At 34.4% G+C, this 26,270-nt stretch overlaps 1 protein-coding gene across 45 annotated transcripts in view; it reads left to right on the plus strand.

Moving 5' to 3' along the window:
- The window catches only part of MYO9A (myosin IXA), a 289,948-nt gene that overhangs the window by 68,928 nt on the left and 194,750 nt on the right, over positions 1–26,270 (plus strand). For 28 of the 45 annotated variants that reach the window (XR_011425596.1, XR_011425595.1, XM_070234206.1 and 25 more), the window contains 6 exons: positions 1,165–1,259; positions 5,866–5,928; positions 12,073–12,172; positions 13,808–13,864; positions 20,500–20,597; positions 24,739–24,865. Coding sequence is in view for 43 of the 45 variants with exons in the window: in XM_070234206.1 (XP_070090307.1) it covers positions 1,165–1,259; positions 5,866–5,928; positions 12,073–12,172; positions 13,808–13,864; positions 20,500–20,597; positions 24,739–24,865 (540 nt within the window). In the remaining 2 variants the exon portion in view is untranslated. The remainder of the gene's footprint in view (positions 1–1,164; positions 1,260–5,865; positions 5,929–12,072; positions 12,173–13,807; positions 13,865–20,499; positions 20,598–24,738; positions 24,866–26,270) is intronic. The other 17 variants (XM_023654417.2, XM_070234276.1, XM_070234392.1 and 14 more) reach the window with 1 other exon arrangement.

The raw sequence follows: 26,270 nt of genomic DNA on the forward strand, positions 1-26,270 counted from the left end.
TAGCCAACTATATATAATCTGGATACAGAATTGTTCCTCTACCCCATAAAACCACCTCATGCTATTCCTTATCTTCATACCCTCCGCCCTCCCATACTCTCATAACTCGTGGGAACTACTTGTCTATTCTCCATTGCTGTTATTCTTATTTTCAAAATGTCATATTAATGGAATCATATAATATGTACAGTTTTGAGACTGGCTACTCTCATTTAGCATTATCTCTTGGAGATTAATTCAAGTTGTTGAATATGTCAGTTCAGCTGTGGATTCTTTTCTTTTAAATTTCAATTTTAATCACTTTCATTGAGCTGTAACTTACAATAAAATATAGTAATTTAAAATGTACAGTTTAGTGATTTTTGATAAATGTATACACCTGTGTAATGACCATTATACAATCAAACTATAGAATATTTCCATTATTCATTGTGCCCCTTTGTAGACATTTCTCAACCTCACCCTCATTCCCAGAAAAGTGATATAGTTCCTGTTACTTTTGTTTTGCCTTTTCTAGAATGTTATATTCCAGTATATACTCTTGTGTCTGGATTATTCCACTTGGCATAATGTTTGGTATTCATCAATGTTGATGTCTGTACTAGTAGTTCACTTTTATTGCTGCGTAATATTCCATTGTATGGTGTATACTTTAGGTCACAATTTAGGAAGCTTATATGTTTGTTATTCTTCTAAAATTTGTACTGTAGCTTTGTTTCACGTAAGTGTAATAAAGTCTATGTTATGTAATGAAACTTCATTTCATTTGTACTATTCTAAAATTGTAATTATTTTGATGTAACTATTTTTTCCTAGCTCATTATTTCAGTTTAGCAAGATTTGTATATATGTGTATATATGTATATGAATTATTAAGAAAATTTGCTGGCTCTGGATTGTGAACGTGAAATCTGAATTTTAATAAGCATTAAGTTTTTAAAATTGGTTTATTTTGCTGAATTGAATAGTATAAAATACTACCTACTGGGTTTTATTTCAGTTATTAGTTGCTTTCTTTTACTTTACCTGAACTATAGGTCTGAAGGTATAAGTGAATTGCTTCTCTACTATCTCTTTAGCATTTTTGTCTCCTTCAGCGGACCTAAGGAGGATTTTCCATTTTTTTAAACAAATGAAATTAATGAGAACTGTTTATTTTGACAGGCCTTTGGAAATGCAAAGACAGCTCATAATAACAATTCAAGCCGTTTTGGCAAGTTTATTCAAGTAAATTACCAAGAAACAGGCACTGTACTTGGGTAAGTAGCAGTAATAGGCTTTGGAGCATGGTTATATTTTCACCATTGCATCGTCATGACCATAGATTGTTCATTTACTCTTTCATGAGAATAATGATGTTGGTGTCTTCACTAAATTTTTTCCTTGCATCTTTTTTTCCTTTTGGAAAAGTTTAAACCTGAGAAAAATTCTAAGAATAGTGTAACACCCATACATTCTTAACTTAGATTTATTAATTATTAAGCATTTGCTTTCTCTCTCTATATTATGCAAACATTCATTTTTTTAAATTGTTTTTGAATGTCGGACATAGAACTTGACCCTCTAATTACTGTATTTCGTAAAGCAACCACAATTACATTTTCCTACCTAATACTATTATTATCCTCAAGAAATTTAATTTTGTTACCATATTTCTTATTACACAGTCTATGATCAGAGTCCTCTGGTTGTAACAGCAATATTCTTTATAACTTTTTTTTAAATTAATAGACTTTATTTTTAGAGCAGTTTTAGGTTCGTAGCAAAAATGAGTAGAAAGTGCAGAGAGTTCCCATTTACCTCTTCACCCTATCCTCCAGTTTCTCTTATTAATAGCATCTTGCATTAGTTTGTACCATTTGTGTTGTACATTCTGTGAGCTTTGACAAATATATAAAGACATGTATTCACTATTACAGTATCATACGGAATAGTTTCACTGCCCTAAAAATCCTCTGTGCCCCACTTAGTCATCACTTCCCATCCACTAACCTTTGGCAACCACTGATCATTTTACTGTCTCCATAGTTTTGCCTTTTCTAGAATGTCATATAGTTGGAATCACGTAGTACATAGTCTTAATAGATTGGATTCTTTCCCATAGCGATATGTGTTGAGGATTCCTCCATGTCTTTCCTGTCTTGATTTTATTGGACTAATGTATATATTAATTTAAGTATAACTGACATTTTTGTGCTTTGTAGAAATGTTTTTAACTTTTTTGTATTTCTTGTTGGGTTTATTCCTAAGTATTTTATTTTATTTTAATGTTCTGCTGTTATTATAAGTGTGATTTTTCTTTACACTGTGTCTTCAAATTGTGTATTGTTTGTGTATATATGAAGGGTATTGATTTTTATATTAATTTTATATATTAATTATTTTGTTATCTTTATTAATTTTCCTATTGTTTCTCTTACCTTTTCTAGATGTATCTATTACTGATACTTTTACTTTTTTTCCTGTTATATCTCTGATTATTTTCTATCTTGTCTGGTTTCATACCTCCTATACTGTGATAATAATTGTTTCAGACTATGTGAATGCCTTTACTTTTCTCGACTAAGTAAAATACCGGCTTTAGGACATTTTTTCATGTTAATGAATTAAGCCTCGGTTTTAATTTTCTTTGAGTGTTTTTGTTAGTGATGGGTATTGCATTTTATGAAAGGCTTTTTTGGCATCTAAGGAGATTGGCATGATTTTCATTCTGAGATCTATTCATATCATTATTTTTCTAACACTGAATCATTTTGCATTCCTGGGAAAAGAATTCCATGTGGTCAATACAAAGACACACACACTCCTACATACATACACAGACATATTTATACACAAACATATATAAATTGGCTGCTGTGTTTTTTGCCAGTTTTTATTTATGACTTTTGCGTCCATATTAATAAGTGAGATTGATCTGTATTTTTCTTTTTTATGCTATCTTAATTATGCTTGTCTTATTTTATTTCTGCTGAATTTTAAAATTTTGACCAAAACTGTGTTCTTTCCCCCAAAAGTCAAAAATAAAAACAAGAAGGCTAAATCCTTCTTCAATGGTAAGTTTCATAGCTTCTTTCTTTCCTGGTTAGAGGAATCATCAGTTTCCAAAGGTACAGTTGGAACTTTTACTCATAAAAGTGAGATGCAGTCAAGTTGTCAGGCTGCTCTCTTAGTATTTATGATTTTGCTGCAGGAGAGGTTGATAATGGATAAAATTTTGTATATTGCTTTCTAAGTTACAAATGTCGATATATATATGTTCATTGATTCTTTAGACAATTTCATGAGTTAGGAATGGCAGATGTTTATTTTCCCACTTTATGAATTAAATTTAAGCTCTTATATTTTAAGTGACTACCTAAAAAATTTAAACTTTCCCTTACATCAATGATGAGCAAAAATCTTCATGTTGATTAGTAAGTCAACAAATACATATTGAACATTTTTAACTTTAACATTGAATCAACAAATATATATTGAATATTTATCTTCATTTTATCATTTATTAAGCAAACATTTATGGAGTTCATTTTGAGTACCAGGCCCTGTACTAAATGTTGAGCATATGAAAAGATGTAGATATGTTGTCTCCCATTAAAGTTCTCATAGTCTCTTTGGGAAGATGGATGTTTATATAAGATGATTACAGTAAATGAGATAAGTGCAATGATTGAACTATGTGTCTGAGGGACTTCACAAAAAAGGGTGATTTTTATCTTGGGTGTTGAAAATATGCCAAACAGAAAAAGTGGGAAATCACATTATCGTTTGATGAACTTGCCTTAGCAAGTGAATGGAATCATGGCTATAGCTTGGTATACTTGAGGACGTAAATTCAGTAGCTAAGGATTATGGGCACAGTGGTCAGTTGGTTTCAGATTGTGAATAAAGCTCTTATGATTATAGTTTATCCTCTTGACACTGGGAAGCAGATTTTAAAAGTTTTATTATGAAAAATGGCCAAACATACACAAAAGTAAAGAGAATAGTACGCAAAACTCCCACTCAGATTCAGTGGTTTTCATACTTTGCCATATTTGCTTCATCTAACTCCTTTTTCTTTTTCTATGCTGATGTATTTTAAAAACAAGCCCAGATGGGCATAACATCAGTTCACCGTAACATACACTTTAGTATGGGGATCAAGTGAAAGTAGAGGAACAACATGATTGTGATCTTATTTTATAGGTAGATACTCTTGTAGCAGTGTAACTCATGGATTGAAAGAGAGGGAAGAGAGATGTCCAGAAGTATATTGGTATAGTTCAAAGAGAGAGCCTTTGTAGTTAAAATATACCTGTGTTCAAGAGATGGTTCTGCCGTTTATTAGCTGCATTATGTTAATATCTTTGAGCATCAGTTTCTCCATTTGTAAAATAGAGGCAGTGATATTTGCATGCAGGGTGAGTATAAGAATTTAACACACTAAGTTTTGTTAGTTCGCTTTCTCCCATTTTGGAGAGATAAGATCCTGTTTCAGTAGTTTAGACGAGGTGATAATGGTAATTCAGAAGAAGTGATCAGTTTTAATTATTGGTGATGGTACTGGCTATAGATTTGCACAGAAGGCACATTTGAGCTTCAATTTAATGAATGAATGGAATCTACTGGACAGAGTGGGAATAGACTGGAGAATTAGAAGTGGAAGGAAGAGCATGAACAATACAGTCAGGAGTGAATGGCAAGCTTGAGGGAATAACCTGTATTTGGGAGTGACTGAAATAGAGAGCATACAGTAGGAGGGAACTGAGGGTAATAAAAGCTTGGTCAAATTTTGACCCTAGAGAGATTTGTGCTAAGTAATTTGGATTCAGGAGTCTAGTGCTTTTAATTTTCAGACTGTAGAACCTCTTTTTCCAGTGAGATCTTAACTGATTGCTCCAATTTGGGTAAGACATATTGGAGATTTGAAGGGTTCAGGCTAAATAAAGAGAATAATATATCAGAAATACAAGTAGTGTTTCAGTTCCTCATTACTTTCAAGATAAATTCAATTCTTCCAGCCTATAGTATATTGGTCCTTCTTGATCTAGTCCATTTGCCAATCTCATTCTCTACCCATGTTAACTAATTGTCTTCCCTGAAACTGTCAGTACCCTCTTTCTTTTATGCCTTTAGGTAAAGTCACTTCTCCTTGCCTTCTTGTCAGATTTCAGAGTAATTTACTCAGTCACTCACCAGATATATTTACTGAATATTTACTGTGTGCTTTGTACTGACCCTTTATGAGAATTCTTCCTTACATCCTTTTTCCTTCTTGGATTGACTCTTATGTGTCTCTCTTTGTACATCCGTAATATCCTGGTTGTTGCTCTATAATAAACCTATCAACTCAGTATGATAGGTGCTAGTTTACCGATTTCTCTACTAGTTTGTAAGCCCCTTTAGAACAGGTAGCGTATTACTTATTTACATATTTGAATGGTGCCTATCACAGTGCCCAATTGATAAGTACTTATTGAGTAAATCATTAAATAATAAATTGATTCCAGCATGTGGCAATAGCATGAATATGTAAAGAAAGTACATCTTTGAGCCTTATTTAGTAAGGTCTGGCCAAAGTATAATGTCTGAAAGAATGGGTAGTGGTATATCAGCCTGGAAAGAAAGTAAACTTTATGTCATGGGAGGGTCTTATGTGCCACGTATTGACTTTATTTTGCTTTATTGGAAAAAAAAAGAGACTTATGTTTTGAATTTAACGTGAATAACACTAATGGTGTCCATAACACAGTTTTAATGGTAAATGTACTAAAATGATCTGGATAATAGTATTCTTTATGCTGTTGTGTCTTCTCTGAAAAAATGTTTGTCTAGCTTGTGTTAAGCTTTGTTATTTATATCAACCAATTTGTTTTCTTCTAGTGCCTATGTTGAAAAATATCTACTGGAGAAGTCCAGACTCGTTTATCAAGAGCATAATGAACGGTACATATTTTTATCTATATTATTAGATCAAGTTAACGTTTGTATATGCAGATTGACTTTTAGGATCTTTGTATATTATGACCCTTAATTCAGTTTATACCATACATAGCTTTACATGTAATGCTATTTATATCATGGGGCAGAACACAGCACTTTTTCAGAGGCTGCTAGAAGGAGGTTTTTTAATGAGTATGTAGAATTTTGTTGCCTTTTCCAAATTCTAGGCAAACTATCAGAAAGGAAAACACTGGTATCACAGGTGGTATCTTTTAGCTCTTTGTGAGCGTTTTTGCATTTTTCCATGTTTTAGTGTTCTTTCTCTAATTTGCGAGGTTTTTAATTAAGCTCATTTCATTATAATGTTTGAGGTATATGGGACTTCAGAGATGATATATATATCTTCCTATAGGTGAAGAAACCAAATATCAGAGAGGTAAATGATTGGCTTCATGTTACAGTGAGACAAAATAGTGTTAAGAGTCAGAGTTTGAAGTTAAACAGACCTGTATTCAAATTTTAGATGTGCCTTTGGCATCTCACTTAAACTCTCTGCTTCTTATTTATTCCTTTTTTACAGATGGAAAACTATGTTAGAATTGTTTAAAGGATTAAATGAAATACATTTATAAAATACTCAGTGTGGTCCTTATATATAATAAAAGTTCAATAATTAATAGCTAACATTATCATAATGAATTACCTGCAAGGTTAGGATTAGAACTCAGACTTTTCTATTAATTTTTTTGTGGCTAGCAGAAGAGGAAATCTGACTTAGAGTTGTTTCAAAATGAAGGGAAGACAGTTTCAGGAAGAGAATAGCTCCAAAAAGACTTGCAGAGCTAACAGGTACTGCTATTAGAAAGTTATTAGTAACTTTTTCTAATACATTTTAATGGAGTGGCAGGGATATAAGCTGATTTTCCTTGATGTGAAGAATCAATGGGAGATGAAGATCCAGAGCTTATAAACTGATTCTCTGTTATCTTGTTGGATTTTATTTGCAGATGTATATATAATCCTTATTATATGTTACTGGATTTGGCTTGCTAGTATTTTGTTGAGGACTTTCTGTGTCTCTATTCATAAGGGATATTGCTGTATGGGTTTTTTTCTCTTGATGTTGTTGCCTGGTTTTGGTATCTGGGTAATAGTGGCTCATAGAATGAGATAGGAAGAGTTTGTGAAGGATTGGGTTAGTTATTTAAATGTTTGGTAGAATTCACCAATGAAGCCATCTGGTTCTGGGTTTTTATTTTGGGGAAGCTTTGGTTATTAATTCAAATGCTTTAGTTGTTTTAGATCTCTTTAGATTTTCTATTTCTTCTTTAGTCAGATTTGGTAGTTTTTTTCTTTCTAGGAATTTGTGCATTTCATCTAGATTATCTAATTTGTTGGCCAAAAAAAAAAAAAAAATGTTTATAGTATTCCCTTATAATCTTGTTTATTTCTGTAAGGTTCATAGCAGTGTCCCCCCTTTCATTCCTGAGTTTGAGTCTCCGCCTCTTTCTTAGTTCTTTTGGGCTGCAAAATACCACAAACTGGGTAGCTCATAAAAGCACAAATTTATTTCTCACAGTTCTGGAGGTTGGGAAGTTCAAGATGAAGGCACTTGCAGTATGAGCGGCTATTCTAGTGAGAGCCCTCCTTCTGGTTCATAACCCTTGCCACCTTGATGGGTCCTCACCTGGTGGAAGGGAATAGGGAGCTCTATGTGATCTCTTTTGTAAGAGGACTAATCCCATTCATGAGGGCTCCACCCTCATGACCTAATCACCTCCCAAAGGCCCCACATCCTAATACTGTCACCTTTTGGGGTTAGGAGTTCAACATAGGAATTTGAGGGGTACACATTCAGACCATAGCAATCTCCCCCCTCTTTTTGATCAGTTTAAATAAAGATTTATCAATTTTGTTGATCTTTTCAAAGGAGCGAGTTTTGGTTTCATTGATTTTTCTCTATTCTCTGTTTTATTTCTGCTCTCATGCTTATTACTCCCTTCCTTCTGCACGCTTTGGGTTTAGTTTGCTCTTTTTTCTTCTAATTTTTTAAGGGGGAAGGTTGGGTTATAGATTTGAGATTTTTCTTCATTTAAAATACGGGTTTACAGGTATAAAGACCCACTGAGCACTGCTTCAGCTGTTTCCCATGTTTTGTTATATTGTGTTTTTGTTTTCATGCATCTTAATGTATTTCTAATTTCGTGTGTGATTCTTCTTTGATCTTATTTAGGAGTGTGTTGTTGAATTTTGACGTATTTGTGAAATTTGGAAATTTCTGTTATTAATTTCTAATTTCATTGTAAGGTGGTCAGAAAGTATACTTTGTATAATTTTACTCCCCTTAAATTTATTCATACTTGTTTTATAGTCTAACATTGTCTATCCTGGAGAATATTGCATGTGTGCTTGAGCAAATATGTATCCTGCTGTTCTTGGATGGAGTATTCTATAAATGTCTCTTAGGTCTAGTTGACATTTAGTATTTTTCAAATCCTCTTTTTCTTTGTTGATCTTTTGTCTAGTTGTGGTGTTCATTATTGAAAGTGAGTATTGAAATATTTCCAGTACTGTCTTTGAATTGTTTATTTCTTCCTTTAATTCTTTTAGCTTTTGCTTCATGTATTTTGGGGCTCTGTTTTTAAATGCATTTATGTTTAGAACTGTTATATCTTCTTGATGGATTGGCTCTTTTGTCATTATAAAATGTCCTTTGATTTAATAAGAATTTTTGTCTTAAAATCTGTTTTATCTGATATTAGTGTAGATAGTAAGCTTTCTTTTGGTTGCTGTTTGCATGTTATCTTTTTCCATCCTTTTTCTTTCAACCTGTTTGTGTCTTTGAATCTATAGTGTATCCTTTGTAGACAGCATGTAGTTAGATCATTTTTTCTTTTTAAATCTCTTCTGCCAGTTAACCACCTGTGGACTGGAGAGTTTCGTCCACTTATATTTAATGTAATTATGAAGGAGAATTTTTTAATATTATTTTTATTTGTTTTGTATATGTTTTATGATGTTTTTGTTCCTTTAGTCTCCTATTACTCCCTTATTTTGTATAAATAAATATTTTTTAGTGTACCATTTTAATCCCATTGGTGTTTCTTTTATATATTTCTTGGGTTATTTTCTTAATGGCTGCACTGGTGATTACAGTAAACATCTTAACAATCTGGTTTGGATTAATAAGTTAATTTTAATAGTATACAAATAACTTTGGTCCTATGTATCTCTCTTCATTTGCCCCTCCTTTGTGCTGTTATTGTCATACAGATTACATCTTTATAATAGTTCACCCAACATTACAGATTTATAATTATTGCTTTTTTGCAGGTATCTTTAAAATCTAATAGGAAAAAAAGTGTTACAAACAAAACATAATTTATACTCTTTTTTGTATTTATGTATGTAGTTACCTTTACTAGTGCTGTTTATTTCTTCATGTTTAACTGGATCTTGTTTAGTCTCCTTTTATTTCAGCCAGAAAAGCTCCCTTTAGCATTTCTTGTAGGGCCCCTCTGCTATATATGAAGTCTCTTATTTTTGTTTATCTGGGACTGTCCTAATTTCTCCTTTATTTTTCAAGGATAGTTTTGCTGGATATATAATTCTTAATTGATAATGTTTTTCTCTCAGTACTTTGAATATGTTATCCTTCTGCCATGGTTCCTGATGAGAAATTAGCTGGTTATCTTATATTAGGATCTCTTGATGAAGCATTTCTCTCATGGTGCTTTGAAAATTTTGTCTTTGTCTTTCAACAATTTTCTTTTGTCTAGGTGTGGATCTCTTTGAGTTTCTTTTCCCTGGAGTTTGTTGAGTTTGTTGAATGGGTAAATTGTTTTTCATCAAATTTGGGGAATTTTGGTCATTATTTTTTCAAATATTCTTTCTGCCCCTTTCTTTCCTCTCCTTTTGGGACTCCCATTGTGCATATGTTGGTCTCCCACATTATGCATGTGTTGGTGTCTGCTTAATGGTGTTCCACACATCTCTGAGACTCTGTTCATTTTTCTTCATTCATTTTTCTTTCTGTTCTTCAGACTGTTCTCAAGTGACTTGTCTTCAAGTTTGCTGATTCTTTTTTCTGCCCGCTCAAATCTGTCATTGAGCTCCTCTAGATACTTTGTGTGAGAGTGTGTGTGTGGAAGATTAGCCCTAAGCTAACTGCTGCCAATCCTTCTCTTTTTGCTGAGGAAGACTGGCCCTGAGCTAACAGCCATGCCCATCTTCCTCTACTTTATATGTGGGACACCTACCACAGCACGGTGTGCCAAGTGGTGCCATGTCCACACCCAGGATCTGAACTGGTGAACCCTGGGCCGCTGAAGCAGAACCTGCGCACTTAACTGCTGCGCCACCAGGCTGGCCCCTCCTCTAGATACTTTTTCATTTTAGTTATTATATTTTTCAACTCTAGAATTCCTTTTTGATTTTTTAAATAAGTTCTCTATATTTATCGATAGTCTTTATTTGATATGATAGACGTCATTTCATACTCTCCTTTAGTTCTTTAAACATGATTTCCTTTAGTTCTTTGAATGTATTTAAAACAACTGATTAAAAGTCTTATAAGTCTAATGTTTGGGCTTCTTCAAGAACAGTTAATATTAAAATCTTTAAAAAAAACGTGGGGCCGGCCCTGTGGCTGAGTGTTTAAGTTCACGCAGTCTGCTTTGGTGGCCCAGGGTTTCAACAGTTCAGATCCTGGGCATGGACATGGCACCACTCATCAAGCCATGCTGAGGCAGTGTCCGACATGCCACAATTAGAGGGACTCACAACTAAAAATACACAACTATGTACCAGGGGGCTTTGGGGAGAAAAAGGAAAAATAAAATCTTTAAATCCCCCTCCCCCCCAAAGACAGTTACTATTGATTGTTTTTTCTCTTTTGTATGCGCTATGCTTTCTTTGCATGCCTCTTAATGTTTTTGTTGAAAATTGGCCATTTTAAATAATCATGTGGCAGCTCTGGAAATGAGATTCTCCCACTCTCACGGTTTATGGTGATTGTTTTTGTTCCTGCTGTTTGTGTTAGAACTTTTCTGAGCTACTTTCATGAAGTCTCTTTTTTTGGAGTGTGGCCACTGGAGTATCTGCTTGGTTAGCTTGGTTGTCAGGTAATGATTAAACAGAGATTTCCTTAAATTCTTGATGTGGGGCTCCTTATATGTATTGGGCCATGCCTTAACACTCAGGTAGGTATTTTATAATTGTGACTTAGCCTTTACTTCCTGTTTGTACAGGTTAGCCAGAGGTGAGAGCTTTGTACTTCCTCTGGTCTTTGCTGAATGGACATGCTGCCCTGGACATGCACACAGGCTGATACATGCACATGGCCTTCTAGATTTCCAAGAATGTATTGGAGCTTTTCAACACCTGTGTGGAGATCTCAATTACTAGCTTTTCCCTTTAATTTTTTTGGTTAGTTTATTGTTTGCCCCAACATTTATCCACCACTTCAGGCAGCTGATGTTTTCAGTTGTCCGTAATTGTTTTCTGCATGCCCTGGGGGAAAAGATTTTCACACTGGGCTAACTCTGAGTCAGGTTAAATAAAGACAGTTTTGAATGTGGCTTCTTCCAGGTAACCACCAGACAGTACAAATAATGATATTTCTTAGGAATGATTCTCTGAACAAGCTCTAACTTTGGTCTGCCCTTTTTGGAGGCTACCAGCCTTCTGATGTTCATCATTATAAGCTGTTGGTTTGAAGGCTATCGTGGAGCTGGTGAGCAGGAGGTGGAATAAGGCAAGATAAAAGGCCACAAAGGTTGCCATTTTTACTGAGATTTAGCTATTTTTCTTGTGTAAAGACTCCCTGGATTGCTGTAAGCTTTTGGTTAACTTCCAGAGTTCTGAAAAAGCTGATTCTGACAAATTTGCCAGTTTTCTAATTGGTTTTATGGAGGAGAGAATTTTCGGAGGCCTTAACTTTGCCGCATCGCTGCCTTCATCCCCCTCTTTTGAACTCAGCATCCAAAACTATTTTGAAGGAGTACTTAAATATTGAATTTATCATCTTTGTATTAAAAAACTGAGGCAAGGCTGGAACATTTACTAATTAATGTTTGCTTTTTTTCTTGTTCAATGATAACCATAGATCATGTGCATTATAAAATCGTACTTCTTTATTTCCAACAGGAACTATCATGTATTCTATTACCTCCTGGCAGGAGCAAGTGAAGAAGAGAGATTAGCATTCCATCTTAAACAACCAGAAGAATATCATTATCTCAATCAGGTGAGAGTTCATGAAAAGCATTTTGAAATGTAGGGCATTATTAAATTTTACCTCTTGAGAGAAAGTTTATTGTAGCATTCTTTGTTTTCAAACCTGGTAATGGCTATTAACTAGCATTTTCTTTTCTTTTCTTTTTTTTTAAGATTGGCACCCAAGCTAACATCTGTTGCCAATCTTTTTCTTTCTTTCTTTTTCTACTTCTTCTCCCTAGAGCCCCCAGTTCATGGTTGTATATTCTAGTTGTAGGTCCTTTTGGTTGTTTAGCATTTTCATACATGCAGTCTAAAAATATATGTGATGTAATTGTCAAATTTCAAAATTACTTTTACTCTCATATGTGTTGTAAAAGAGTAGTTATTTGTGTGCCTTTTGCTTTTTGTGAGACACTTTAAGAGAGTAATAAGTTGTTTATACGTACCTCCATGTTAGAAAAATGCTTTTCTCATTCCAAAGTGGTTTACCTTTTGTAGACCACAGCATGTTAAATGTAACTAATGATTAATGTCCTTGCAAGGGATTACTTGAAACCTTATTTGCATGTTTTGAAGTCTAATACATGTACTTCTTTGCATGACATTATGATAAGGACTTAGAGTATGACTATTTTAATATTTTAGTGAGTGATCCCTTTAAACGTTCAATGTGAAATTCATCAAAAGAAATGATTTATTAGAGAATTTGTATCTTTCCTTGAAACTCAAAATTCACTTCCGTAATAATGAGCAATTCTCACTTTTCATTACATTGGTTTCTATAATTTTCTTATTCCTCATATTAACAAAAATTCTAGAATATTAATAGAATTGGTGTGACAGTAGATCACTTAAATAACAGATTGTCTCCCTTTATTTTTTAATCATTTGAGGCAAAATGTAATGTCTGGAAAAAAATTCACGTATGATAATTTGAAAAATCTGTACAAAGCTTTTATAAGCAAATTAGCACATTGATGATGACTCAAAGATTGTAGTCTGTACTTAAGGTTGTGAAAGTAACATCTTAGACCTCTCCCAAGATACACAGCATGCTGTATAAGTGATATTTCTTAATTTTGAAACTACATGTTTATATAAACTAACATAACTCTGTATTAATATATGGAGAACTTCAAAATTATTCAGAACATCATTTTCTGGTATAATTCTGGGTATTTTTACTGTATAGAATGAAGTAGGTTAGAAAAATAGTTGTTATAGTTTCTGAGTTTTTCCCCTTGCATGTTTATTTGCATTATATTTGGTTGATTAAATATTTTCCTTTTTAAAAAGTAGTAACTGCCCATAAATGAGCTGATAGTTGTTAGTATTAGAGAAATCTAGAGTTTATTATTGTTTTCCACATCTTTTTGTAATCAGTGGCCATACCATACATATTCTTGTCATAAGATCATTATTCATAGAATATGGGACCCAGCAGTTAATGTAAATCTCAGAGTCACTGGACAATAGCAGATATGATTGATTATAATGATCTCCCAGAATCTGAATGTTTACGTAATTCTTTCTTGTTTTATGCTGCTATACAAAACAACTTTCTTTGGATAACAGCAATCCTTCCTCAACACTTACATCTAAGAGGTGATTAGAAAAGTGTGATAACCATTACTTCTACCTAACTAATCTGCCTTACTTTCAGATAACAAAGAAACCCCTCAGACAGAGCTGGGATGATTATTGCTATGACTCTGAGCCGGTCAGTACAAGTACCTAACTATTCTGTGTTCCTGTTAAAGGATCCTCACCTTGCTTGTTTGCATCTATCTCATGACTTAGAAAGAAAATCAGCAGAAATACTAATAAAGAATCTAGGAAAGGAGAAATCAATATTTAATTTCTTCAAATTGATTTGTCTGTATGTCTATGGTTTGTTGGTTAAAAAGCAGTCAGTTTACTTTTTTGAATATTTTTTGTTGCTAAATGTTTAGTCTCTGTTCACTACGTACTTTGACAAACAAATTGATTGCATTCCTGATTTTTGAGCATTGATGTGGATCCTTATGAACTGTAGTTTTTTTCTTGACATTTATTTATTTATTTATTTATTTATTTATTTATTTTTAAAGATTTTATTTTTTCCTTTTTCTCCCCAAAGCCCCCCGGTACATAGTTGTATATTCTTCGTTGTGGGTCCTTCTAGTTGTGGCATGTGGGACGCTGCCTCAGCGTGGTCTGATGAGCAGTGCCATGTCCGCGCCCAGGATTCGAACCAACGAAACACTGGGCTGCCTGCAGCGGAGCGCGTGAACTTAACCACTCGGCCACGGGGCCAGCCCCTCTTGACATTTATTTTTTCAGTTAATTTTTAGTAGTTTCATTACCCACATATTATGAATAGTACTATTATTTTAGATTTAGATTTTTTTTTAAGATTTTTTTTTTTTTTAATTTTTCCTTTTTCTCCCCAAAGCCCCCCAGTACATAGTTGTATATTCTTCGTTGTGGGTCCTTCTAGTTGTGGCATGTGGGACACTGCCTCAGCGTGGTCTGATGAGCAGTGCCATGTCTGCGCCCAGAATTCAAACCAACGAAACACTGGGCCGCCTACAGCCGAGCGCGTGAACCTAACCACTCGGCCATGGGGCCAGCCCCTAGTACTATTATTTTAAAAAGTGATATGTATCAATTTAACAATCAATGTAACAGTCTTTTCACAAAATGAATACATGTATATTTTTTCTTTCATTTTTTTTTTTAACAGCAAGAGAGGCTATAGCCTTTATATAATTTTCCACAAATTAAGAATTGAAATTCCTATAAATAAGATTATATGTTTTAAATTGAATGATTTAAGGGCATATATGATGTAGTATAATTTGAGTAGGTAAATTTTGCTTTATTTCTTACATTTTATAAGGACAAATTTGTAATCATAGAAAGAGCACAAAAAATCTTTCACTTCAGTTTGCAATTAGGTCAGATGTAAAAAAAAAAGGCTGAAAACATGCACTTATCTATATCTATTAATTAACTAATGAACTAATTTATTAACTATTCCTCCTGGAAACGTATTGTGTCTTCGTCCTTTCTTTAAATAACCATTACTTTAATTTTTTACTGTATGTGATTACATACTTCATTAATTATAAAACTGGCCTATTTTAAAGTTGAGAAGGATCAGTAATTATGGATATTAATTTCTTCCTTCAGGCAAAGTTTAATTGCATGAACATTTCATAGTAAATCAAGTAATTTGTGGTTTCAGATTTTAGATTTTGGAACATAAATTTTAGACATTTCAATTTATAGATTTTGATAAATATTGGAGAAAAATTTTATACTGTTTTGCCACTTGAGAAGCTTCCATGTTTCACTTCCTATACCAAGTGACCGTGCCTCATTGGGAAGTAGGAAGGAGACAGGGAAACTTGTATGGCAAATATAAGATTTGGTTGCCTGTTTAGAGCTTAACATGAAACTGTGAACTCATCTGCTGTTGTTTAGAGGCAGTCTCTAAATTAATGCTTAAGCATTTGGGCTCTGACTTGAATTCTAGTTCATCCACTTACTAGTTTTGAGAACCTGAGCAGGTCACTTAATTCTTTTGTTTCCATCATCTGTTTAAGGGGACTAATGTCTTTAACTTTTGTGAGTATTAAATTAGACAATGCATATAAACAGCTTGATAGAGTACTTAATACTTAGTAAGTGCACAATAAATGTTCCTACCATTGCTGCTATCATTGAAATCATCATCATTCATCTTTTCCTTTTGGAAGAACTTTGTAGCCATACTCTGCTACTCTCTTAACATTACTTTCATCGCTTTCTTCCCATTTATTGTTTTCAAATCTATTATAGTTTGAACTTTGATTAATTTCTGCTTTTGTCTCAGGAGTTAATTAATGAAACAAGCAGTCACTCTGAAGATCTTCTGGTTTATTCTTTCCTCTTAACTCCTCATGGTAAATTTGGGGGCAAACTAAACTTTATTTCCCTCTGAGTTGTTAGAACTTATGTGACTAGCATTATAGGAAGAGAGGATTGTTAAGGTCTGTTTTGCCGTTTGTGCTGTATTACTTATCGTACATTTTATGTAATTGTGTAAATGATCCCAAGGGGCACTATAGTGAGAAAATTGCATTTAATAAGGGACCTGTTGTTGCCCACTATATGGTGACTTAATACCTTTTAAGGGTTGTTCTGTTAAATAAGATGAAGCAGCTAATGTTGCCTAGGACATAGCAGAGGATTTAGAATTGGTAGATTTTGGTTTGGCCATCCTTGTTATTTAGGCAAGTTATTTAACCTCTGTGTCTATTTTCTTCTCTAGAAATTTACGTATAATTATATATACATACATATAATTATCTTCTTGTGTTTTGGGGATTTAGTGAGATTATATGTGTCAGGTGACTTTCATAGTGTCTGATAAGTCGAAGATGTTTGGTACATACTGATTTCTCTTCTTATATGGTAATAATCTATTCAAATAATTTTACCTTAAAGCTAGTTCTCAATAACTTTTATGTAAAAGGTTAGTCTCACCTAATTTTTTTATTTATCTGAACCAAGGTTTGAATGGTTTAAGGGTCCATCTATCGGGCAGAGATTTAATGAGAATTATTACAATAAGTGATAGTCTCAGAACACTACCATGTCCACTATGCTGCAGAGGGATTAGAACTTATTATCCTGTTGAGACAAAGCTCCCACCCTGGTCATCACTACCTTTAGAGGAACCCAGCCATCTGTAGAGTACCTGGCAACCTGTTTTCCCATGAGGTAGACCTGCTGCAGTGCTTTCAGGGATCCTGATGCAACTTGGGTAGAATCCTCTGAATCTATAATGTTTCTATTCTCCTTATTTTAAGTATTTCTACAGCATAAAGACTCTTACCTCCATTCCCTTGTAGTCTGTTAAGTTCATGGTCATTCTCTCAAATACTGCTTTTGTGGCTTTAGTCCTCATCGTCTGTCAGTCCAATATGAGGTCTCTGCATGCAGCACAACTTACTTTGCATATGTTTTTCCATTTAAAAACCACTTTAACATCCATATTATATTTGATCATTATAAAACCACTGGTTGGAGTTAGTATGATTACCTTTCTCACAAGAAGCAGCAATGACTTAAAATTTAAGTGGCTTCCCCCATTGTGTTGAAGCAAGTTAGTAATGTTACTGGGATTCCAGTGAAGCCTCTGTTCTTTATATTCTTTTCCTTAAATGATCTCTGGCATCTTTACTAACTCTCAAAGTCAATTATTCTTATTTATGTCCTGTACTGTCAACTTGAAGTTATAAAAAAGTATGATTTTTCTAAATACCATTCTAGGAAATATAGACGAAAGAAATGTATAATTTGACTCTACCCTTTACTTTCTCTCCCTCATACCCATGTCAAATGGCTACTACCTGCCAGGCTTATCGTAGGCACTTGTAAATGAGAAAGGGTTCTCATCATTCCACACAAAGGGAAAAAAAGGCTCATAGCATGAAAGAACATTTTGGTGTGTTTGTTGGGAGTGTGCAGTGGCATGTTATCAAGCAAGACTACAGCTAGAGCTGAGTTGGGCAAGAGGAACCAGCTATCTTTTTCCGGTGGAAAGGTTTGTAACAGTTATTGGTTAGTTCCCTGCCTTATTCTTTGAACCTTACCATTTCATTGTTCTCTGAGTGACCTCCAACAGCCAGTATTTGCAGCTTGGTGTCTGAAGACTTTTCTTAGAACTCTGGAAGGCCTTTGTGCTCTAGCATGGCCCCCTGGAAGAGCATAGGAATTAACAACTCCCTCCCCCTATCTGTAGAAATCCTCAGCCAGTGATGGGAGATGACATACAAATGGTCCAGCTTTCTTATCTCTCTGTGTTTTACCCTATTTCCCAGAGATTACTTTGGGATTAAACTCTACTTACCCACTGTGGTAGGTACTTTAATAGTGAACCCTGTTTAGGCTACACTGCTTTCCCTATTTTCTTTTCCCATTCCCTTACTACTTATGCTGAATCCTGGTTTCAAGGTCTACTTCTGTGGGAACCCAAATTAACCCAAATTAAGGTAAGGATATTTCTGGTTTGGTAGATTAACCATCCCTAGCTTTTCTAATATTGTTATCATCAGGGAAACAGTTAAGGTCATCAGTACACGTTTTTGAAAATAAATTATGATTTTGGTGTTTGTTAAGACCACTTTGTATTTCTGAAGAACGTTCGATTGTGGATAACAGCAAATATAAATGTATATTTTAGTGCTTCTTTCAATTTACTTTCTCAGTATTTTATATACGTTGTTTTATTCATTTTGGGGGCAGATAAGAACACTGTCAGTTATGAGATTCATTGCTGTATTATTGAGTGGAAACATAGCTTTTTTCCCCCCTCACTTATTTGTTATAGAAAAATATTAACCAAATCATAGAGTGAATGAGTTGTTTGTGGTTTGTGGGAGAAGAGAATCAAGAGCCTTTTAAAAAGCTTTTCTATAGGGGTTGGCCCGGTGGCACAGCGGTTAAGTTTGCATGTTACGCTTTGGTGGCCTGGGGTTTGCTGTTTCGGATCCTGGGTGTGGGCATGGCACTGCTTGGCAAGCCGTGCTGTGGCAGGCGTCCCACATATAAAGTAGAGGAAGATGGACACGGCTGTTAGCTCAGGGCCAGTCTTCCTCAGCAAAAAGAGGGGGATTGGCAACAGATGTTAGCTCAGGGCTAATCTTCCTCAAAAAAAAACAAAAGCTTTGCTATAGATAAAAGAAAAATGTATTAACTTAAAATTTTTTAGTGAGTAGTAGGACATGGGCATGTCTGTAGAAATATGGTTTAAAATTGCTTAGTCCAAATTTTATAGGCAGAAAATTAAATGAATGGATTTTCAGACAGAACTTTTCTTGAAGTGAATTTGAAATTTTAAACTATGTGTGTGTACCTTTCTATATAGAGAATAAAAATATTTTTAACAGCGTTCTAAAATGTAGTATTTAATTGTAAACTTTATATTTAGATATATTCATTAACTCATTCTTACAGTGCCTGAGGGGGTAGTACATCGTAGATACTCGATAAATACTTTTAAAAAAAATGAATGAGCAGTTTCTTTATTTCTCAAAAAGGAATGTTTCATTTAATTCAGTAAGTTGATGATTGTGTGTTTACGTCAGTAATTATCCACTGTATTCTTGGCTCACTTACTCAGTGCTGGAGATCTGCAGTGAATAAGACAAATAACAGTTCGTGTGTTTACTAAGTACTTGATGCAACATTCCATAGGAAGATAGGCATTAAAAAAGTAAATATGTGTGAGGAGGTTTTTGAAAATGTAAGTGTAAGGGACTGTGAGAACATAGAGTAAAGAGACTTAAGGACTTATTTATTATTTTAAAGATTTAGATTATGTGTACAGATCGTGTTTTTTGGGAACTAAAATGCAAGGGTTACTCTAAAAATGAAATATTTGGGGCTGGCCTGGTGGCGCAGCGGTTAAGTGTGCACGTTCTGCTTCGGCGGCCCGGGGTTCGCCAGTTCAGATTCCAAGTGCAGACATGGCACCACTTGGCAAGCCATGCTGTGGTAGGCGTCCCACATATGAAGTAGAGGAAGATGGGCATGGATGTTAGCTCAGGGCCAGTCTTCCTCAGCAAAAAAGAGGAGAATTGGCAGCAGATGTTAGCTCAGGGCTAATCTTCCTTGAAAAAAAAAAAAAAACCATAATATTTTTTTATGGCTTTATCCACAGCTGTTTTTACTGACTCATGTGATGTCTGTTCTGTGCAGGTTTTTATACTTTCACATATACTTCTTTCTTTTGCAGAATGGTTACCATGTTGTTTATATTATTTCATTAGGAACTATTTATATTACATCTAATATCTATGTACCATAAACATCTCTATATTATACAAATCTAGGCTCCACTTCTCACCTAAATTACTGCCTCTTCTAAAATTTGTTTTTGTGTCCCAGGATCTAGTTCAGTGCCTTGCATGTGGGTAGGCATTCATTAAATATTTGTTGAGTAAATAACATTGGTTTGTGGTATTGAACCCTCTTAAATACTTTGGATCTCCAAAATTCTTCAGAACCACTCAGAATCAAACTTGGTATTAGAAGAGTTTATAAGTATTGCTAGCTCTTTATCTTAAGTTACTGTTGAGATCCTTGCCTTGGTGATTGTGTAAGGGAGAAAAAAGGTAACTTACTGGTATTTTGGTAGGTATGTGTTTAGTTTGCATATCGGTAGTAAGATAAGATGTCTAATGAATTTGATGATGTCTAAATATTCACCAACTGTGATTTTTACACATGGGTGTTCTCATCTAAAATTACTTTATTTCTCTAGTGGCTTATGTTACTTTTCAACGGGTAGTCTTGATTTTTCCCCCCTTTTTTCTTAAACAGGATTGCTTCACAGTGGAAGGGGAAGATTTGAGGCATGACTTTGAACGCTTACAACTGGCTATGGAAATGGTAGGATTTCTTCCCAAGACACGAAGACAGTGAGTTTATTTGTTGTATTCTTATACCCTTAGTGGAGAACAAGTCATGATGTATGTTTCAAAAAAATTCCTCTTCCTCGGTCCTTTTAAACAATTTTCTAACTGATGTTCCTGATCCAGTGCCTCCTCTATCTTAAGCATTGCTCGCAAAATTTATTTTTCTAAAAGAGTTGTTTTGAATTGCTTTTTTTTGGTCATAAATTCTTTGAGAATCTTTTGAAAACTAGAGCTCTTCTTCCTGTAAAATGTACATCCATAAACATTTGCATGTAATTGCAAGCGTTCATTGTACCCCTGAAGCCTATCCAGGGACCTTACTTAAAAACTGTTGCTTTATAACGCTATTTAAAGTGTTATAGGTCTTGTTTTTTTATGTCAGTGATCTCTGATCTTGTTAAGGCATGGATACCTCTCAGTAAAACCTAATTTTCCATGTATTTTCCCTGTAAATTTATGTCTGTACTATCGTATGAAACGTATTTTGTTCATTGTAAATATAAGTAAAAGAGAAATGAGATAAGGATGAAGTATATTATATTTAAAATATATTTAAAATAAAACAAAATATTTAAAATCTTGGCTGTCACCAGAAGAATGTAGTAACATATAACTTTTTTGAGGAGGGAATTAGTGTTGATAAATATTTCAGTTCTGATTATTTTCTCAACTTTTTTTTTTTTTAAAGATTGCCACCTGAGCTAACAACTGTTGCCAATCTTCTTCTTTGTTTTTTCTTTCTGCTTTTTCTTCCCAAATCCCCCCCAGTACCTAGTTGTATTATTTACAGCTAATTTAGTTGTGGGTCCTTCTAGTTGTGGCACATGGGACGCCGCCTCAGTGTGGCCTGATGAGTGGTGCCATGTCCCTGCCCAGGATCCAAACCACTGAAGCCCTGGGCCACTGCAGCGGAGCATGCGAACTTAACCACTCGGCCATGGGGCCGGCCCCTATATTGTCAACTTTTAATCTTGTACCAGGAGTAGGAGAATATTAGTCCTGCCGTTTTCTTGTTTGCTTGTGATTATATCATTGGTATGAATCTTCGATTGGCAGATTCTTTGCCCGGATCTTTTTATTAAAGATAAGTTAAAACCAAATAAGATAATATGTAAGTATGCAAACCAATTTAATTGGTGACAAACTACAATTCACTGGAAGTTACTAAATAAATGAGAGTACCTCTGTCAATTACTCCATGAGGTGTAATACCCACATTCTTCCTTCAGGATATCTCATTTACCTCGTGACACCTGCCTGACTGACATATAGACTGAAGTGCCAGTCTATGTATTAAGTAATAGTGAAACTTCATTTCACTTTTTTTAGGTAACATAAGTTGGAAATACAGTGTTTACTTATCGTGCACCTATCATGTGAAAGAGTCTTATGTGACTATATCTCATGTTGGAAACCACAGGAAACAATATGTTCCTAGTAGCCAGGTCTTCAATTAGACCCTTCTCTATCCCTTAGATATTATCTTCAGATATTCCCTAGCACAGGGTTTGTATTTTAACTAGATGGTGTTATCTAAAACATTATGTTGTATTCTGAACATTCATTATTTTCCCTATTCCATGAAGGAATGATTTTCATCTCCTTTCCACTCATTCAAATAACTTTCAATTTTTGGATAGAGAGCATATCATGTATACTACTGTTCCCCTCTCCTGTGACCACTATTGACTCTGCTAATAAATCACAATGTTATTTTCTACTGCACTTAGATCTAGCCCAGAATCTCTTTTAACACAACCTTGCAGGCAACCTAAAATTTGGCATGTGAATTGAAACCTTTTTGCTTTAGAGTACTGTTCATATCCTACCTTTTTAATGAAATTTTCCTTAACTGTGTTTGTTTCTATTTTCTGTATTTTAAGATATCCTGCCCTATAGTACAGTTATTTATTGTTATTTCCTTATGGAAGATTATAAGCTTTTGAGAACAGAGATTCTTACTCCTATTTATACTATTTATACTTTTTTTATACTATAGTATATTAAATTGTTTATGTGACATTTATTATTCCTGAAGACTTTGCATCACATATTTGTGTGTGAGAAAACAGTGATGTGCTGATTTTTGAACCCCAAATTTTGAAACAATGTAATTTAGAAACCATATAAACTACTACTAAAAGTAGTTTTTAAAAAATGGGCCGTGAGTTTGTGTTTTTATGTCTTTTGTTTTCCATTAGTTTTTTTCTTTTTTCCCTGAGAAAGATTTGCCTTGAGCTAATATCTGTTGCCAGTCTTCCTCTATTTTGTATGTGGATCACCACCACAGTGTGGCTGCAGTGGTGGTAGGTCCTTGCCTGGGAACTGATCCTTGGCTGCTGAAGTGGAGTGTGCCGAACTTAAGCACTAGGCCACCAGAGCTGGCCCCATTCCATTAGAGTTTATAATGTTTATTGATACTGAGTTTACTCTTTGATTTAACCCAGAATACTTTTATGAATTATTCCTTTATAATTTACTTGTATTTTTTTGAGTCATGTTAATGATTCAAACATTTAAAAATTTTAAATTATTTGAAAAACAAGACCTATAAATTAGATACTGTATATCTGAAAGTATATATATTAGCTTCGTAAGTCAATATTTTTTTTTTTAAGATTTTATTTTTTTCCTTTTTATCCCCAAAGCCCCCCAGTACATAGTTGTATATTTTTCATTGTGGCTCCTTCTAGTTGTGGCACGTGGGATGCTGCCTCAACGTGGTTTGATGAGCAGTGTCATGTCCACGCCCAGGATTCGAACCAACAAAACACTGGGCCGCCTGCAGCGGAATGCGCGAACTTAACGACTCCGCCATGGGGCCAGCCCCCTAAGTCAATATTTTTGTTTTATTTAGAATACTTATTAATTTTAGGAAAACACATAGTTAAAATTTCATGAGTAGAACAGATTTATCCTATGGAAGTAACTGGACAAGGCACAAAGATGTGTGTATACGTGGAGTTCCAGGAAGGGCTTTAGATGGAGTGTTCAGTTGTGTTAAAAATACCTCTGAGAGGGGGAAGTGGTGTACCCACAACATGACTAACAAAAATGTACAACTGAAATCTCACAAGCTTGTAATCTATCATAACATTAATAAAAAAAATATATAAATAAAAAAAAAATACCTCTGAGATGTGAGGTAAGTTAAAAACAATATATTTTTCTTAGTTACTTAGAGGTCTTTGGTAACCTCTGTGAGACACTTCAGTGGGTGGTAGATGCCAGAATCTGATAGTAAATAGGGAATAACAAAGTGACGACAGGAGTATAAGTTAACATTTCAATAAGCTTGTTTGTGAAAGGAAGGAGAAGATGTGGATCTAGGACAGATTGTTTAAAATAAGAGAGAAGTAAACGTGAGATTATTTTGATAGAAAGTTCTTATAGGTTCAGGTGAAAGACAGGAAGTAGGTATATTAATGTTCCTGAGTAAACTGGAGTTCCTGGGATGTAGAGCACAAGTGGAGGGATTAGTTTGTGCTTGGAGGAGGGGCACGTGTTCCTCTGAGACAGGAGGGGAGAACAGAAGGGAGGGTCCAGATGTAGATGTTTCACAGTAGAGGCCTAATATTAGATAATATTCCCTAATGGCCTTATACTGTTTTTTAAAAAGCACTTATCAGTATACTAAATATACAATATTTATCGATATTACACCATAATATGATGTAGGAGAACACTTCTTAAATATAACGAGTAATAAAAAAATCACCTAGTCTACTTGATTAAAAAATACAGATTCCAAGGCCTTTCCTTTAAAGATTCTGATTGAGTAGATCTGAAATAGACACTGTAGGGAAAGGGCATTCCAGGCAGGATGAAAAGCATTTAGAAAGGCATGAACTTTTCAAACTACAGCAGATTCAGACGAATAGCAAAAGTCCCCTTCAAACAGCTATGTCTGATACGTGATACAATACTGAAAGTAAAGTTATGTAAAGCACTTTGCACAGTGCCTGACAGAGGAAATGCTCAATAAATTTTAGTTATTATAGTTATTATTCCTGTGTTTCTTCTTTTTCTAAAGATTAAATACTTCATATTTGTACTGATTAATTTGCTTGATTAGAATTTTAGAATGAAATAAGCTTAGAGAATGCACAAAAGCAAGCCATAATTTGTGGTTTTATTTTCGCAGGATTTTCTCTCTTCTCTCAGCAATACTACATTTGGGTAATATCTGTTATAAAAAGAAGACATACCGGGATGACTCCATAGATATCTGTAATCCTGAAATTCTGCCTATTGTCTCAGAATTATTAGAAGTGAGTGATTACATCTAAGTTTTCATTTCAAATACTGCATGACTTCTCAGTTTTTATTTTGTATAACTATTTTGAGAGTGTAGATGGGTTAATGCTTTTTATTAATGGTGTTTCTCCAAAAGATGGGATTTTTTGCTACATAGTGTACCAGAATCTGTAGAAGATTTGGATTTTCTCTCCTGCCTTGCCTTTCCCCAGATATCCATAACCCCTGAATTTGCTGGATAGGGTGAATATTTCATTCTAGATTGTATAATGTTCTAGGCCTTTGCTTGTTTTTCCCCTTCTGTATTTGAGCTATCTTCTCATACTAAGATTTTGTTTAGATTATTTTATTTGAAGATGGGCTATCTGGACGGAGAGAAAGTGTGCTACTTTTTCTTTCTTTGTGGCCAAATCAGAACCAAAGGTCTTCATCTCTCATCATGCTTCTTCCCATATCAAGGTTTTTATTACCTTAATCTTTCTTCCTGGAGTGATGATTTCTCATATTTTCCCCACTAACTTCTTATCTTGCTAGATTCATATTAAAAGAGGTGTTGGTTTTTATAGGCCCTCCCATCTGACAGAGCAAGGAAATATATGTGTGTATACTAAGCTGTGTATATTCACATATCTACAAATATCTTTATGTAACCATCTATATGTATATAAAGATAAACATGAGGCTATAATGATGTTTCTAACTAATCCATTATCACACGTATCATTCTATGCTTTTCCCCTTGCTTATCTGTAAACTACCATTCTAACAATGAGGGACCTGTCTCCCACCATCTACTATTCATTTCCTTAATTATTCAATTCTAGTATTCGTGTTTAGTAGTAGTAGAATTGTTAACCCGTACCCAGGTGGGAAAAGACTTTATCAACTCGAGTACAGTGCTTATGTGCGGTTCCTTTTACCTTTAGTTTTACAGACTCCATTCCTTTACAAATCTAGGTCAGCACCTTTTCCTCCCACCCCCTTCAGTGAGGTTGTTTCATATATTTGTCATACAGTAAGATTCTCTTGTCGTTGTCTGCATTCTTTCCTAGGATCCCCCAGTGTCTTAAATAATTTTCTAAAAATTTGTATACATTGAAGTTCACTCTTTGTGCTGTATGGGTTGTAACAAATGCTAATGTCATATGTCCTCCATTACAGTATCATACAAAATTACACTGCCCTAAAAATCCCCTGTGGTTCACCTATTCAACCCTCTTCTCCAAAACCCCTGATCTTTTTACTAGCTTTGTAGATTTTCCTTTTCCAGAATATAACGTAATTGGAGTCATGCAGTATGTAGCCTTTTCAGACTGACTTGTTTCACTTAGCAGTATGCATTTAAGATTCGTCTGTGTCTTTTCGTGGCTTGGTAGCTCATTGCTCTTTATTACTGGGTAACATTCTGACAACAATATT

Source organism: Equus caballus, chromosome 1, assembly GCF_041296265.1.
Source record: "Equus caballus isolate H_3958 breed thoroughbred chromosome 1, TB-T2T, whole genome shotgun sequence".
Classification (NCBI taxonomy): Eukaryota; Metazoa; Chordata; class Mammalia; order Perissodactyla; family Equidae; genus Equus; species Equus caballus.